This window comes from Canis lupus, chromosome 17, assembly GCF_011100685.1.
Source record: "Canis lupus familiaris isolate Mischka breed German Shepherd chromosome 17, alternate assembly UU_Cfam_GSD_1.0, whole genome shotgun sequence".
Taxonomy (NCBI): Eukaryota; Metazoa; Chordata; class Mammalia; order Carnivora; family Canidae; genus Canis; species Canis lupus.
Genome location: NC_049238.1, coordinates 38,181,224 through 38,197,914, shown reverse-complemented (window position 1 = coordinate 38,197,914; position 16,691 = coordinate 38,181,224). Strand labels below are relative to the sequence as shown.

Below are 16,691 nucleotides of genomic sequence, written 5' to 3'. Positions count from 1 at the left end.
CGTCATATTACCTTAGAGTTTCCCATTATCATTTTACTCTTTGCTTTCTTATTTTTTGAAAATTAAATCTTTTTATCTTTCATTAAAGATACATTAGTCATTAGTATACATACCTATGTAAACAATGTGTAGCCAACAGGACATCCCATTTTGAGTTATAGATCAGTTAGAAACTCAAGTATTTACTATTCTCTACCTCTGATATTATGTTAGGTATTCTTTCTTCTATTCACTAGAATAATAAATTCCAATGACAAGGGACGCCTGGATGGCTCAGCAGTTGAGCATCTGCCTTCAGCTCAGGGCGTGATCCTGAAATTCCAGGATCAGGATCAGGTCCCACATCAGGCTCCCTGCAGGGAGCCTGCTTCTCCCTCTGCCTATGTCTCTGCCTCTCTCTGTGTCTCTCCTGAATAAATAAATAAAACCTTAAAAAAAAATTCCAATGATGCTAAAGTGAAAAAATAGGTATTTCAGTCATTGGCTCATATCAACAGTACTAGTAGTTAAGTACAAACAAGGAAACCAGGTGTGCATCACTGAAAAACAGAGGAAGAGGGGTTAAGGAGTCTATAGAGTAAATATGTATTTTGACTTTCCTTTTCCACTAACCATGTCTTTTCTCCTAAAGCAATAACAGATCCTTAAGAAACACAGTGACTCCTAAGTGCTGCACAAAAACCCCCAAAACTAAAAAACAAACAAAAAACTGTCAAACTAAATATGGACTAAAATTAAACTCTGCTCTAAGATTGATCTATATGCCTTCAAATGTAAAAGGAAACAAACTCTTCCACAATTAAAAACAAGGTTTAGTGTTTGCTTCGGCAGCACATATGCTAAAGAAAAATTGTGTGTGTGTATATATATATATATATATACACACACACACACACACACACACACACACACACGTGGTTTAAACAACCAAGAAGATTTGAGATGATGGACCATATTGAGAATAACTGACTTATTTTACAAGTGAAATCTTCAACAGCATCAACTCAGTGAGAAAAGTGCAAACTCCAAAACAACAAAAAAGCATTATGATTCAATACTTAATCATCATGTCGTATTTTTGGATTATGATTTTAACAGCTCACTTTGAAATAGCTGCTCTTCGCTAATTGGCTGCTTATGAGTCATCCACACGGCTGCTAACCTTTGCACCAATCTTTGTGAAGTCTTTCAGGCTGCATATGTGAAAGCAGATGGTGCTTTTCCTTGAGAGCCACAAGAAATGCTATATGCATGCAGTTCAGGTAGTATATGAGATGACATCAGCCCTCACCAGAGCATTACCTCACCCTCCCAGCACAGGAATGAGTCACTCAGAGAGTCAGCTGCAAATCTCTTGGTAGAAAAAAATGTAGGTTACGGTGATGTGATGCATTTTCACATTCCACTGATTCGTCTCTGCAAGCAGCTGTTTGTTCTGATTCGCTGCTCTGCCTCTCAGACTAATTGCGTGACTCGCTTCCTCTCTCATTTTTTAAAAACATAAATTCTTGTTATTTTACGTTTTTTTCCTTCTCTATTTGTTTTTTCCTGTTCATAATTTAAAAATAAAAGGTTGTCACATTGGTCGGCAAACTCAGTACCAAGAGCCAATCAAGATCTTTATCCATGCAATCACAAAGCAGTATGGTAAAATAATTCAATTTCTATTTCTAAACCAAACTTAAATGGTATAATGAATACCAGTGGCACATGTAATCAGGGGGTGCTATTTGAAATTAGAATGTGAAAATGAGAATTCTATTTCTAAGTGACAGAAAGAACTTCAACTGAGAAAATGTAGAATGTGCTACTATTACTAAAATGAATATAAGAAGCAGCAAAAACGAAATTTTTCTAACTACACAAAATAAATTTTTTTTAAAAAAATTTATTTATTTAGAAAGTCACACAGGGAGAGAGAGAGAGAGAGAGGCAGAGACACAGGCAGAGGGAGAAGCAGGCTCCATGCACTGGGAGCCCGACGTGGGATTTGATCCCAGGTCTCCAGGATCGCGCCCTGGGCCAAAGACAGGCGCCAAACCGCTGCGCCACCCAGGGATCCCCTAAAATAAATTTTTTAAATGTATTTTTTTTTCTATGTGCCCCTACCCTACCATTGACAGATATATTTTTTGGGGAGTAGATTCAACTTTAACTTATTCTGAACATTTTGAAACACATAAAGTATAAAGAGACTAATGAACCCCCATGTATCTACCACTCACTTTCAACAATAATCAGATTTTGCTAATTCTTTCATCTGTTCTGCATCCACCCACTACATATATTTGTTTCCTAGAACGTTTTAAAGTAAATCCCAGCCATCATGTCATCTCACCTATAAATACTTCAGTATTCATCATTGAGAAGTAACTACCATGCCAATATCACATCTAACAGAATTGAGAGAGTAACTACCATGCCAATATCACATCTAACAGAATTGTAAAGACTTACAACTGGTTGCTCCAACAAGGAATTCCAGCTCCATTTTTTACATTGGATTCTTTTGCCCCTCATAGGAGCCCCTTTAATTCCTCTTCTTATGCACTGATTTGCTTGAGAAACCAGATTATTATTTATCCTATAGAATGTCCTGCAGTCTGGATTTTGCATGTCATTTAAATTGTTCTTTTGTCCCCTGTATTTTCTGAAAAGTGTGTAATTAAACCTGGAGCTTTGATATGATGCAGGTTTGGACTTCATAGGTGGCGCTACACACTTCCTTTGACATTGAAGGTCAGAAGCTACAGCTTATAAACCAAACGTGACCCACTGCCTGTTTTTGTAAGAAAAGCTTTATAGGGCCATAGTCACACCCATTATGGTATTATCTGTGATGGCTTTCCCACTACAACTACATAGACCATCTGGCCCTCAAAGCCCAAGATATTTACTGTGTAGCCCTTAATAGAAAAAGTTCGCCAACCCCTGTGTTTATGTTGTATTTGTTACTAGTAATCAGTAGATTTGGGGGGGGGGGGGTCAGTCCCCATTTTAAAGTGTTCCATCAACTTTTCACCATCTCTGTATCAATTCATTACCTACTATTTTAATAAAGGGAATAAAACAATGACTTCTAATTCTATATTCTTTCTGCATTTATTGGTGAGAGTTTTTCTATAAACAAGAACTTTCCCTTCTGTAGCTGTGGAAGCTAGATTTACATACTCTATTATTTTCTCAAGTAGTGACTTAGGCATTAAACACTTTCAAATCCAAAGAGTTGGACCCAATGTGTTCCCTAAACAAGAAGGAGGGGAAAAGAATACACTGGCCCTGAGAGCTATAAAAGCCAAGTCCCAAGTATAAGTTAAGAAGCAATAAAGTTAAAAAGGAGGAGAGGGTGAACAAAAAGGGTTATAAAAAGTGTGTGGTAAGACTCAGACTTGTCAAGAGTACAGATAAGGAAGAATGAACACAGACTATAAGGGGAAAAGGCAGAAAAGAATTATTCTAGAATATTCACTGAAGGGGCACACATCTCTGTCTCACCTCAAGAACTCCAAGCATCTTTATCATAATACAATAGCTGATGCTTCCAATTGTGATCTCAAGGAATAAAAAGATAAAATTCACAAAGTCTGGGAAGATGTAAAATGCATGAAAAACACTCCATTGGAAGTGTTAAATTACTGACTTTTTTATTATATGGAAATCCCCTTTTCCCTGAACAATTATTTTCTGGCCCTGCTAGCTGTTTTGGGGCAATAGCAGGCATTCAACATATGTAATGGAGCCAGGTGTACAAGGTGACGAGTATACCTCACCAGCCTCATTCCTGGGTCCCTGACTCTGCATGTCACTTGCTACATGACCTTGGATGAAAACTAACATTCCTGTTTTACAAAACTCCTCATATTAGCATACTGTACTTTTCCCTCAAATTCAGTCTCCACGGCTTTTTTTAAAGACTTTATTTACTTATTTATGAGAGACACAGAGAGAGGCAGAGACATAGGCAGAGGGAGATGCAGGATTTGATCGCGACCTGAGCCAAAGGCAGACACTCAATCACTGAGCCACGCAGGCATCCACTGGCTATATATATATATATATATATATATATATATATATATATATATATATTTTATTTTTTAAAGATTTTATTTATCTGAAAGAGAGAGAGAGCATGAATAGAGAGAAAGGGAAGAAGGAGAGGGAGGAGCTTAGTGCAGAGCCTAACACAGGGCCCAATCCCAGGACCCTGAGATCAGGACCTGAGCCAAAGTCAGACACTTAACTGACTGACCCACCCAGATACCCCTCTGTGGCTATTTTAAAAGATGCATCTTTGGTCCCTAGGCTACTGAAGTTTCTACCAGGCTGAGGGTTGTTAGGCCTCCTACTTTTCTCCACTCCTATCCCTGTTCCCCAAAATTCCTCCATAGTCAAAACAGAAAGGGATTTAATTCTCTGGAATTAAATTAAGACCAAAGGAAGATTTGGGAGTGAATGAGGAACAGGTACAGAGAAGGAATAGAAGTAAGTTTACCTATTGTGGGTTCTGAGTGACTGAGAGAGCTCTCCAGGCAGAGATGGTGAGGAGGCATTTGCCTGTACAGGTCTGTTGCTCAGAGGGGAGGTCTGGGCTGAAGAGAAAATTAGAACTGCTGCTGTCATAGGAACAGAGACACACAACCCCCTTGAAAAAGAATAGGGTGCGAAGGTGACCTATACTTAAACTTCTAGAATTCTAACATTTAAAAATTCTGGCAGAGTGATGAGTCAAAGGAAACCAAGAGAAAAAAGTGCTTCAAGAGATTGGCTTTAGTAAAATTCTAGGAATTTTCTTGTTTTTTCCAGGTTTCTCCAACTGCTAGTTGGTGTGAATACTTTATGAATGTTTATAAATACTTCCACAATTAGAGATAACTGGCTTGTAATACAAAGGACTCACTGAGACAACCCTTTGATTCATCAGAGGTTCAGTGAAAGTTGCAGAGCAAAAAAAGAATGTCAAGGAACCCTTTCCATTTTGATTGTGGAAGAATCTCTTCCACTTCAAATCCCTCATTGGTTTCAGATGGCTCAGGAGAAAATCCAAAATGTTCAACACAGCTGACTAGACCCTGTATAACCTGGCTCTGGCCTCCCTTAATAGGCTCATCTCTATTACTCTCCCCTAGGCTCACCTTTGTTGCCATCCTCCCCTTCCACCAGCATCTTGAGCACACCATGGTGGTTCCCATTGCAAGGCTTCCACACAGGCCATTTCTCCCACCCCCCCCCCAGCAGTCTTTCCCCACTGCTCCCTGGGCAGCTCCTTCCCAGCGCAGCTCCTTCTCCTCATGAGACCTCAGTCATAAACATCCTCTCTTCTGAGAAAGCTTCTCTGGCTTCCTTATCTAGGTAGGTCAGGCATCCTTGCTAAGTCTTAGTTTCACCATCCCATGTGGCTGTTACCACCACTCAATTCCATGATTTATGCTATAATTACTCTGTATCTGTCTTCTCAGCTGGCTCCACAGAGTGCCACATGAGTTCCACAGGGTAAGGATCTCATGTGTCCTGCTGTACCCCAGTGCACAGTCCTGCCAGACTCCCATCCCACTAAAGAGGAGTTCTGGTTGGGATGTGGTAAGGTCACATACCCCCCAACTCTCCCAGTAAGGATGTTTAATAGGCATAAAGTACTTAAAATAGGCTAAGCAGCATGCTAAGTCTGCTATATAAATGATATCTTTCAGCAATTATTCTGGATGAAACACATTAAGAATTATAATTATTAGTACAGAATGCAGACACGTTGCTAAGTACTGAAGTATTTCAAAAAGTAGGAAGTGGGACACCTGGGTAGCTCAGTGGCTGGGCATCTGCTTTCAGCTTAGGGCATGGTCTCGGGGTCCTGGCATCGAGTCCTGCATCGGGCTTCCCGCAGGGAGCCTATGTCTCCGCCTTTCTCTCTGTGTCTCTCATGAATAAATAGATAAAATATTAAAAAAAAAAAAGGCATAAAGCATTGCTGTTTAAGACACTGAATGAGGCTGCTCTGGCCAGCTCCTGTAGGACCCAGCAGAGAATGGTAAGGAAGTTGAACCTTACTTTATGTGTAACGCGGAACCATTGGAGGGCTTTAGGCAGAGGAGGAACAGGTAGATGTGTTAACATCATTCAGATGGCAGCATGAAGAGTGACGACAACAGGTAACAGAGGAAACAGGTGAGCATTGGGAGGCCTGGGCAGTTCATATCATAGAGATATGATGCCAGCCATCAGCTCTATCAGCAGAGACTTCTATTTTGGGATGTCAACAGCACACAAGTTCTGTTTAAATCCAAGAGCCCAGAGATCATAACTTATTAACCAGCATCCTTTTTAGGACCATACAGCTTGTTTCTAATTTTTAAAATTATGAAAAATGTTATGATGAACATCTTTTGTATTTCAGATTCTTTCTTTAGGAAAGACTGCCAGAAAAGGAACTCTTAGAAGTTTTCCCCCAATGCACTGATTTCTTAAAAGTATAATATGAAATAATTTGATTGACAGAAATGTTGCAAAAATAGTATGAAGAATTTCTATAAACCATTATTTTTTTTAAATGATTTTATTTATTTATTCAGGAGAGAGAGAGAGGCAGAGACACAGGCAGAGGGTGAAGCAGGCTCCATGCAGGGAACCCAACGCAGGACTTGATCCCGGGTATCCAGGATCACATCCTGGGCTAAAGGCGGCACTAAACTGCTGAGCCACCCGGGCTGCCCTCTATAAATCTTTCATTTAGCTTCACTTAATGTTATCATCTTGAAATTTAGAAATTGGAGGAATGCTATTGACTAAATTATAGACTTTATTCAAATTTCCTGAATATTTTCACTAATGTCCTTTTTCTGGTCCATGATCAAGTCTAAGGTGACATACTGTATTCATTTATCATATTTTTCTGTTTCCTTCAATTTGTGACTGTGCCTTAGTTTTGCTTTGTTGTTCAAAGCCTCAGACCTTATTAGGGCTATTGAAGAAAACTAATCAGGTATTTTATAGAATGCTCTAAATGTGAGTTTGCCTGATGGTTTCTTGTGATTGGATTGAGATTATGTATTTTTGGCAAGAAAACCAGAGAAGTGATGTTGTGCTCTTCTCAGTGCATTATAGCAGGCAGCTCTTAAGGCTGATAAGTCTTATTTTTGTTGTTAACCTTGATCACTTCATTAAGGTGATGTCTGGTGTCTGTCAGGTTTCCCCACTGTACAGTTATACTATTTTTCCTTTTGTAATGAATAAATATTTGGATGATAGGAGATTTTTTAAGACTATGTAAAAAAAAAAAAAAAAAAAGGCATGAAACACTGGAAAGAGGGCACAGGCTAAGTCCAAAAACCTAGGGTTGAGTCTCAACTCTCCTACACCAGACAGAACTCTGACCCATTTTGAGCCCCAATTTTGTCACATGAAGAACATAGTATTTATTTTACAAGGCACCTGTGTGGCTCAGTCAGTTAAGCATTTGACTCTTGATTTTGGCTCAGGTCATGATCTCAGAGTTGTGAGATCAAGCCTTGAATTGGGCTCCAGGCTGGGCTGGAGCCTGCTTAGGATTACCATCCTCCACCTCACATGCAGTCTCTCTCTCGAAAAAAAATTTAAAAAGAATATTTATTTTACAAGGTTATGCAAGGATTAAATAAGAATAGGTTTGGTACCACTTTGCACACTGTATGTTACTAATCAAACAAGAGTTGTTAGGTATATGTAGTGCTACTTTGAACCTCTCATATAATTCATGTGTATATACATATATATGTATATTTATTAAAGAAAAATGTTTAAAACAAAAACATAAACTCTTCATCTTGGTATCTGTAAATTCATCATGAACTTTCCTTTATTCTCTGTAAGATAACTTCAGAAAGTAACTACAGTTCATGAACACCAAACTTCAAAAATTGCAAAAAACCTTTTAGAATTTATTTATTTATTTATTTATTTAAAGATTTTATTTGTTTATTCATGAGAGAAAGAGAGAGAGAGAGGCAGAGACATAGGCAGAGAGAGAAGTAGGCTCCATGCAGGAGCCCAATGTGGGATTCAATCCCAGCACTCGATCCCGGGACTCCAGGACCATGCCCTGGGCCGAAGACAGGCACTAAACCGCTGAGCCATCTAGGGGTCCCCAGCTTTTAGAATTTAAATAGCTGCTCCAAAAGTAAAGTCAAAGAGAAAGTAGAAAGCTTAATTATGTCATGTCAATGATTTCTTCCCCAACTGTGGATTCATAACACCCATTTAAAAACAAAGCCTCGGGATCCCTGGGTGGCGCAGCGGTTTGGCACCTGCCTTTGGCCCAGGGCGCGATCCTGGAGACCGGGATCGAGTCCCACATCGGGCTCCTGGTGCATGGAGCCTGCTTCTCCCTCTGCCTATGTCTCTGCCTCTCTCTCTCTCTCTCTCTCTGTGACTATCATAAATAAATAAAAATAAAAATTAAAAAATAAAAAAAAATAAAAACAAAGCCTCAAAGCTAAATAAAGATGAATTCAATGTAAGAATTAAAAATATCAAACTGTTATCAGTTTTGATTTACCAGAAATCTCTATCAACCCTAAAATTCTCCTTTATTATATGGAAATTCTGAAGGATTATAAACTATTGATTACAACGATGAACAATATTAAAGAAAAGTTAACAGGTGTATTTTTGTATATTTTAGTTCTTCAAAAATGATACACTGTGTATGGAACATAAAATGGTAACTTTTAATAAGCTAAAACAAGCAAGTGACTAGATGACTAGATGCTAGAATTGACTATTGGTGATGTTAAGAGAAAAAAATGTCCCAGGCCTGTGTGAAGCAGACTTTTTTTATTTCCCTGAAAACATTGAAATTACCATGATGCGGAGAATAAAGAAAGCCTTTTTGCTGAAAGTAAAGTGTTCCTGGGAATCATACCTCACAGACTAAGGAAGGAGGCAAGGTTAACAACTAGTTAGATGATCTAACATAAGGGGTTATGAAATCTTACAGTATAGAAAAGGGATCACACGTGACATGCTTAGGAGGAAATGTAGTTTTTTTTTTTTTTAAAGGAAATGCTGAAGAAAAAAATTTTAAAGCAATTTTGTTAATTATCATTAAAGATTGTGAATTAACACCCAAGAGCAGGGAGATGCCAAGGAGATACTATTCCATTCTTTCTTTTTTCAACCTATACTCACCTTATAGAACAAAATAAGGAAAACTATTAGACTAACTTTTAAGCATACTTTTTAAAAAATATTTTATTTATTTGAAAGAGAGAGAAAGCACAAGCAGGGGGATCAGCAAAAGGAGAGGGAGAAGTAGGCTCCCTGCTGAGGCAGGGAACCCGAACTCCATGGGGCTGGATCCCAGGACCCCAAGGTCATGATCTGAGCTGAAGGCAGATGCTCAACCGACTGAGCCACCCAGGCATCCCCTAAGCATACTTTTCATATTCATGGTGGAAAACACAGATTTTAGTAACTATTTCTCCCTTCAGTTAGGTCATTATACATTCATGAAGTAGATAATGTGCATGTGAAGTCAATTTCCTAAAAAATAAGGTCAAATCAATTTTCTCACTTGGCAACATGCATGCTGGAGTAAACTGGTTTAGGTCACAGCAACGCTTTCAGCCATGCTAAGAGATTAATAAAACAAAATTAAATCAAAGCACTCTTTCATTTCTATAATTAAAAGAAAAGCAATTAACCTAAGCAATTATTTACACATTGGCTTGCTACATGACTGAATTGACAGTGACTTTTCCCAACAAACTGCGATCTTCAATGATGGATCAGGCTCAAAACGTGCTAGTTTATGGACAAATGAAAAAATGCAAAACGACCAGACATATTTCAGTGCAAATTAGAGAATCTTTAAAAGAGATTACAGATCCTCTGTTAATAAAGCACTACTCAAAGGCTCTACTGTGGGCTCTTTGTGAATAAATCAAGTTAACTATTAAGAATCTCCACCACCTATAAAGACCCTTCTCAATGAATGCAGTCTGATGAGGGGTGAGGAGAAGGCTGGAAAGCTCTAGCATCATAGTTGCCTGTTTCTGCACCTGTCTGAAACAGAAAGGCGGTGTCCCATGGGGAGAAACATGCCGAAAATAAAACAAAACCCCAAACTCTAGCTATAGACTTATAATAGAGTTGTTTGTTCTTTTTAAAGGCGGAAGAAAAAGGCATTAACAGAAAACTGAAACAAAAAACAAATATGGTATCTCTAAGTAAAGAAAAGCCAAAGGTATTATCTAAGGACAAATTAGTATGTTTATAATTATAACATGCATTTTAAATAAAGATTAGGAGGGCCTCTATGTGTTTATGAATGTGTTCCAAGACACAGAAAGGTAGACAGTTCAAGGACATTATATCTACTTAGATTTGGTGAAATGTGATCCAAATGTCACCCAGAGACTTCAGAGAAAACTCATGCTAACATGTTACAAAACAAAATCTTAAGACAACCAATGAGGAACCACAGCAAAATCTCCTCAGTGTTTTTTCAAGGTTTAATGTGCATATAAATTACCAGAGGAAAGCAAATCAGATTTTACCTCAGGTAGTCTTTTGGAAAATTAAAAACATAATTCTTAGCTACTATTAAGTAAGTATTAGGCTTAGACCCTAGGGCACATCTGTTACAGCTAATGGAGTGAACTTAGGTTTATCATTTATTATCTCTCTCTCTTTCTCTCTCTCTTTCTCTCTCTCTCTCTCTCTCTCTCTCTCTCTCTCACACACACACCTATACACAACAGTTTTAGCTTGGTTTATTATCAGTATTCTTTTGAGGAAGTTTGTAAATACCTAGTCAAGAGTAGAGTGGCAAATCAGATCTATGCCTCAAGATGCCTCAACCTTACTGCAGCACATCATTCTAAATGTAATGTAAAATCCTTGTTTAATGGAACTGTCAATCTCTCTTATCCTCTAGGAACTTATTTTTCATTGACATAATCAAAACACCAATAAAATGACATAATATACTATTTTATATGCCTTTTGGATCAGAGAAGGTTAAGGACAATTTTAGAGTAGGCCCAGAGGCAATGACATACACACCTAATGGTAATTTCTAATGAATTTGTGCTTTATTTTTTAAAGAATCCTTAAATGTAGTTTTTAAAAAAGGGGGAAGTTGAAAACTCCCTCTAGATCATTTATTTGGGTGTTTCATGTATCCGATGGTACCTGATTCCTGAAGTTACAAAGATCTTTAGGATTTAGTGCAATCTCATAATTTTACAGAGGAGGAGATTAAAGCTCTACTGAACTAAAGAATCTAGCCAGGCCATCTAGTCAGTTAATGGGACAATCCTGACTAGTACTCAAGTCTCTGAATCCCAGCTTCTCCTCCACAATCCCACACAGTGCAATCAGTTCCTGCATGGCTTTACGTTATTATTGCAGCAGAAGTACATGTGATTCATCACCAACTGCTCTATCATTAATAATTTAAAAATGTTTATATAGTGGATCAGTCAGTACACCACCCAACTCTTGATCTTGGGGTTGTGAGTTCGAGACCCATATGCGGGGGTAGAGATTAATAAAAGTTTAAAAAAATTATTACATACTCTATCAAATCTTCTTCATTAGATTAATGAGTTGCTTTACCAATTGCTTCACAGGGAATACATCTTCCCTGGCATTATAGGTTTTATCTGTCTCATCTTCATACCACTCTCAATGAAAGCGTGGAGAAACTGACATTTTAATACAGGAGTGCCTGCAAGGAGCCATGGATCTTCCCACCATCATCTGGGTGGCTTCAGCTTTATCTCCATGCCAGTTCCTTCTGCCTGCTGCACTTGCCCCTACTCCCTGCACTACCCTTTTCTACCAAATGCTGGGCTTCAGACAGAGCAAATTAACTATTTCTCACAAAAAGTTAGAGACTTTCATTCAAATAGCAGTTTTAAATCCTCTTTCTGTGGTATTTTGTCCAACTTCTGAACACAACTTGCAGATGCAACGCACACCTTGCCAAGGAATAGATGACTCAAGCTCACAATACATCCCTGTTTCTCTTACAAATATTCTTATAATATTTCTATCATATTCTAGTTCAGCAATTCTCAAACTGTGTCTGTGGATGCTTTTAGAGGTGCAGAGTCAAAAGACTTTGCTACTAAGGTGTTATCTGCTTTCTTACTGTGGTGATATTTGCACTGATGGCGTATAAGCAATGGTGACTAGGGGCATCTGGGTGGCTCAGTCCCTTAAGTGTTTGACTTGTGATCTCAGTTCAGGTCTTAACCACAGAGTCATGAGTTTGAGCCCTGTACTGGGTTTCATGCCCTACTTGAAAAAAAAAAAAAAAAAAAAAAAAAAAGCAATGGTGACTAAAACTGCTAGTGCCTTAGACGAGAATCAAGAGAATCAAACACCAAAATAGCAGTCATTGTATTCTTCGCTGGTACACACTCATAGTAAAATGAAAAAAAAGAAAAGAACAAAAGGAAAAGAAAAGTTTCACTCAATAATATTCTGATGAAGCAATAAAAAGCATTCATTTCATTCATTTAGGACCTAAGTACACATCTTTTTACTCTTTTTGCATGACTACCAAGGAAGTATGCACCAGCACTTCTGCCAAATACCCAATGAAACACGTCTTGAGGAAAAGCACTTGTGTGATTGAGCTGTGAACTGTCTGTTCACAGAGTTCCATTTCTACCTAAAAAACTGAGGGGAAAATGAAGCTTCTAAGGCTTGGGTATCTGTCAGACATTTTCTCAAAAATACATACACAAAGTGAACCTCTTACTTCAAAGAAAACAACTGACCATAACTGTGATAAAATTTCAAGTGAAGATTAGAATTTTGGAGAACCTGTCTCTACCAATGTGAGCTCAACAGTTTCCCAGGACTAAAAGACTTTTCTGATGAGATCAGTGGTGATAATAGCAAATCTGATCTTTAAAATAATTCTGTTAGGAAATATGTCAACAGCTGGAGGATCGGTATAACTCACTGAATTTGTCAAATGATGTTAGAACATCATGCATGAGTAAAGGGCAAGACAGACAGATGGATGTTAATATAACAGAGTACAAAATGTTCACTGATACGGTTTCAGATTCTACAGTGCAACTAACCTTTAAGAAACTTCCACTTGTTTTGGTATAGTATCAAAAAAGAATGACCCAACCATCTGAAAAGGCTTCAAAAATACATCTCCCTTTTCTAACTACATATATGTATGTGCCCAGATTTTCTTTTTCATATAGTTCAACCAAAACAACAATGCAATGCATTAAATGCAGAAGCAGATGCGAAAATCCAGTTATCTATTAGACCAGAACTTAGAGATTTATAAAAATATAAAACAATGCCACCACTCCTCTCACTGAAATATTTTTAAACTAGAAAATATTCTTCATAACAATATGTTTTTATGCTATCAATGGGTTCATTTTTAAAATTATTTAATAACAAGTCTTTAAAGTTTCTTTTTAAATTTCTAACATAGTTTAAGTCTAGGTAGACATAACCCATGAAGAAAGTTCTTTGGAGCCCTCCTCAATTTTTAAGAATATAAAGGGTCCTGGGACAATACAGTCTGAGACCTGCTGTACTAGAGGAGCAGCCTGAGTTTGTAATGGGGAGGTGCACCCACATGGGGAAATGGCTCCAGAGCAAGCAGAATGGGGTATGGTTAGGCCAGCCTGGGTTCAGTCCCAGCTTTATCATCTAGATGGTCTGCAATTTCAAGCAGGTAACTTCTCTGAGCTTCAGTTTCCTCTTCTACAAAATGACATCAACCTCAGAAGGATCTGTGTGAAGATTACATCATGTGTAGAGTACGTAACATGTATACTACAACCCTGGAAACATGTTGTTTCAAGAAATGGTCTCAAGAACTTGTGGGGGCAGTAAAGTCTAGTAAACCTATTGTGTTATCCCAGATGGTCAGTACTTTAGATTTTCTTTTTTCTTTTCTTTCCATAAAACAGAAAATGAAAATCTAGTTAATGCAAAGAGGTCTCCTGCAAGCTTGGTAGCCAATGAGCTTTTCATTTATTGTAAGGGTGACACGGGGAAACTTTGCAATATACTTGAGATTTAACATTTCAAAAGCATGCTATCCAAAGGATCTAAGGTTTGCAGTGGGTAGGAAGGAGGGCACTTAAAACAAGAAAGCCCTAATAAACCACAGAAAATGGTGAGGACTGGGGACGAGAAAGTTGAACTGTACTTAAAATGGCTAACATAATTTAAACACACTCAATAGCACTCAGGGTATTACAACTATTTGCATTCTACTTTGTCATACCATGCAACGTATCTTTTGTTCATGTGTAACACACACATGCTTTGTACCACTATGACATGCCATAATATTACCTCAGATGTAAACAGCTCAGTCTTCTGATTTTGCTGATCATCTTTTTATATCTAGTTTAAAAATAAAGCAAAACATGCATACCCAAGCATAATCCCAGCAGAACACAAATCAATGAATGTTTAGACTGAAATAATTCATTTCAATATTACACCTGATTCAAATTTATTAGTGTAATTTACAAGAGAATTGCTATTTATATCAATAATTCACAATATAACAGAAGTTCAGTATTCCGGACAGATATTTTTTAGCAAACTGTACCATTTGATAAATAGTAAGCACTAGGAAAGCCTAGTCAGGGCTTAGCACACACAAATGTGGAGACTGAGCACTGCCATTTCCCTTAGCACCTGCCTGGGTGCTCCAGGAAAGCATCCCGGCTGGGTTTATAGAAGACCAGATGGGGCACTGGCAGCAGTATTCCCATCAGAAAATCTCGTCACCACTAATTACGTCATCCTTAAGCCTCTCATGTTAGGTTTTTCAAATCTGATACCAGCTGGAAAGCTTTTGGTCTGGTTTGATTTTTAAGTAGGCTCTACACATAGTGTAGAGCCCAATGCACGGCTTGAACTGGCAATCCTGAGATCAAGACCTGAGCTGAGATCAAGAGTTGGCTGCTTAGGGCAGCCCCGGTAGATCAAGAGTCGGCTGCTTAGGGCAGCCCCGGTGGCGCAGCGGTTTAGCACCGCCTGCAGCCCAGGGCGTGATCCTGGAGACCTGGGATCAAGTCCCACGTCAGGCTCCTGCATGGAGCCTACTTCTCCCTCCTCCTGTGTCTCTGCCTCTCTCTCTCTCTCTGTCTATCATAAATAAATAAATAAATCTTAAAAAAAAAATCTTAAAGAAAAAAAAAAGAGTTGGCTGCTTAACTGAGCCACTTAGGTGCTCCTAGCTTTCTAAAAGGGATGAAATTAAAAAAGAGCATTCAGAAAGAGTGTCCCAGAGGAACACAGCTTGGTTAGATATATCGGAGACTGAAGGTATTCAGGAAAAGAGATGACAGCTTCCATGTCAGCAGTCTCAATTCAAATGAGGGACTTACTTTAAATGATTTAAACAAAAGAATAAAGCTCTAGAATTGGACAGAGATTTAATCTATCAGAGTCAAGACAAAAGCTGAGAAAAATAAACTTCCCTCATTTAACCCGCCCCCTGCCTCAAGTAAGTAGGTAGTGTGCTTACTTATTGCTGAGACTACTACAGCTCTGAGGAGCTAAGTCACTAATTAAGTCTTGGAGTCATGTGTCTTAGGAGTTTTAGAAGCACCATCTCTCTTTTTGTTTTTGCAAATAATCAAATTTGTCTAAAATTACATTCTAAAAAAATCCCATGCTTATTTTTAGGATGTAAGCTGTAGGTAAGATGTAGGGAATAATTCATGGGATTTTGCAGCATGTGTTTCTAACTATTGGGATACAGTTATTTTTATTCGTTTTATTATTCTTAGGCACCTTGTGGTAATAATAAGGGGGAAGAAATGATGATCATTTTATAGCTCAGGTAATGAGCTATGCTGATGGATACAGCACATAGTATTCACAGTTACTCATGTATATGATTAACTCATTTAACGTTCAAAACAATTCTAAGAAGTAGGTGACACTAGCCACTTGTTTTAAAGGAGGAGAACTGAGAACAGAAAAGTTAAATAGTTGCCAGAAGGAGACACAGCTTGTAAGAGGCAGACAGGTCTCACACCTAGGCCATCAGGCGCTGGGCAAATACATACTACTGGTATCAGTAATTGCTCATTATAGCTATTTCCAATCAACATTTAATAGAAAATTCTTACCTCTGGTTTGCTGAGGCTGGATGAAACCAAGGAACCAGATCCCACGTCCAAATCCCACTGTTTTTTACCATGATTCTCAGGATCCAAGGCAGCAATTCGCCCATCTAAAGTGCTGATAATCACTAACGATCTATAAATTTAAAAATTAATAAGACAAAGTTTAAAAGGTATTTATGATATCGGGCACCTCACTGCATACACTGGAAAGAAAACCAGACCATCCCCAAGGACATTGTCTATTGCAAGAGGGAGGGCTCACCTCCTCACAACACTTACAGTCTTGCTATCACTATTTGTCTAAGGCCTACCAAGACCACTGCAATATACTCTTCAGGTCACTTATGAAAAGCCCCAGACTCCTCCGTCATTCCTCATTCCCACACTGTAATCCCTCAACATTCTCAGTGCTGTCCTCTTCTTCCTTCCCTAATCCCTGAAAGCCTTGACCCTGAAACACACTTTTTCCTGAATGTCCACTTGCCTTCTTGCTTGAGTAGAAACCTGGCTCTTCCTGAGAACATCACTTTTGAAGCAAAGAGGATTCTTTGCTCTAAAACCCTTGACTACTCG

At 38.4% G+C, this 16,691-nt stretch overlaps 1 protein-coding gene across 3 annotated transcripts in view; it reads right to left on the bottom strand.

Annotated features, from left to right (window-relative positions):
- Positions 1 to 16,691, bottom strand: part of EIF2AK3 (eukaryotic translation initiation factor 2 alpha kinase 3) — a 64,570-nt gene that overhangs the window by 36,294 nt on the left and 11,585 nt on the right. For 2 of the 3 annotated variants that reach the window (XR_005372452.1, XM_038561499.1), the window contains exon 2: positions 16,122 to 16,251. Coding sequence is in view for 1 of the 3 variants with exons in the window: in XM_038561499.1 (XP_038417427.1) it covers positions 16,122 to 16,251 (130 nt within the window). In the remaining 2 variants the exon portion in view is untranslated. Of the gene's footprint in view, positions 1 to 4,495; positions 4,620 to 16,121; positions 16,252 to 16,691 lie in introns of those variants that run through there. The other variant, XM_038561500.1, reaches the window with a different exon arrangement.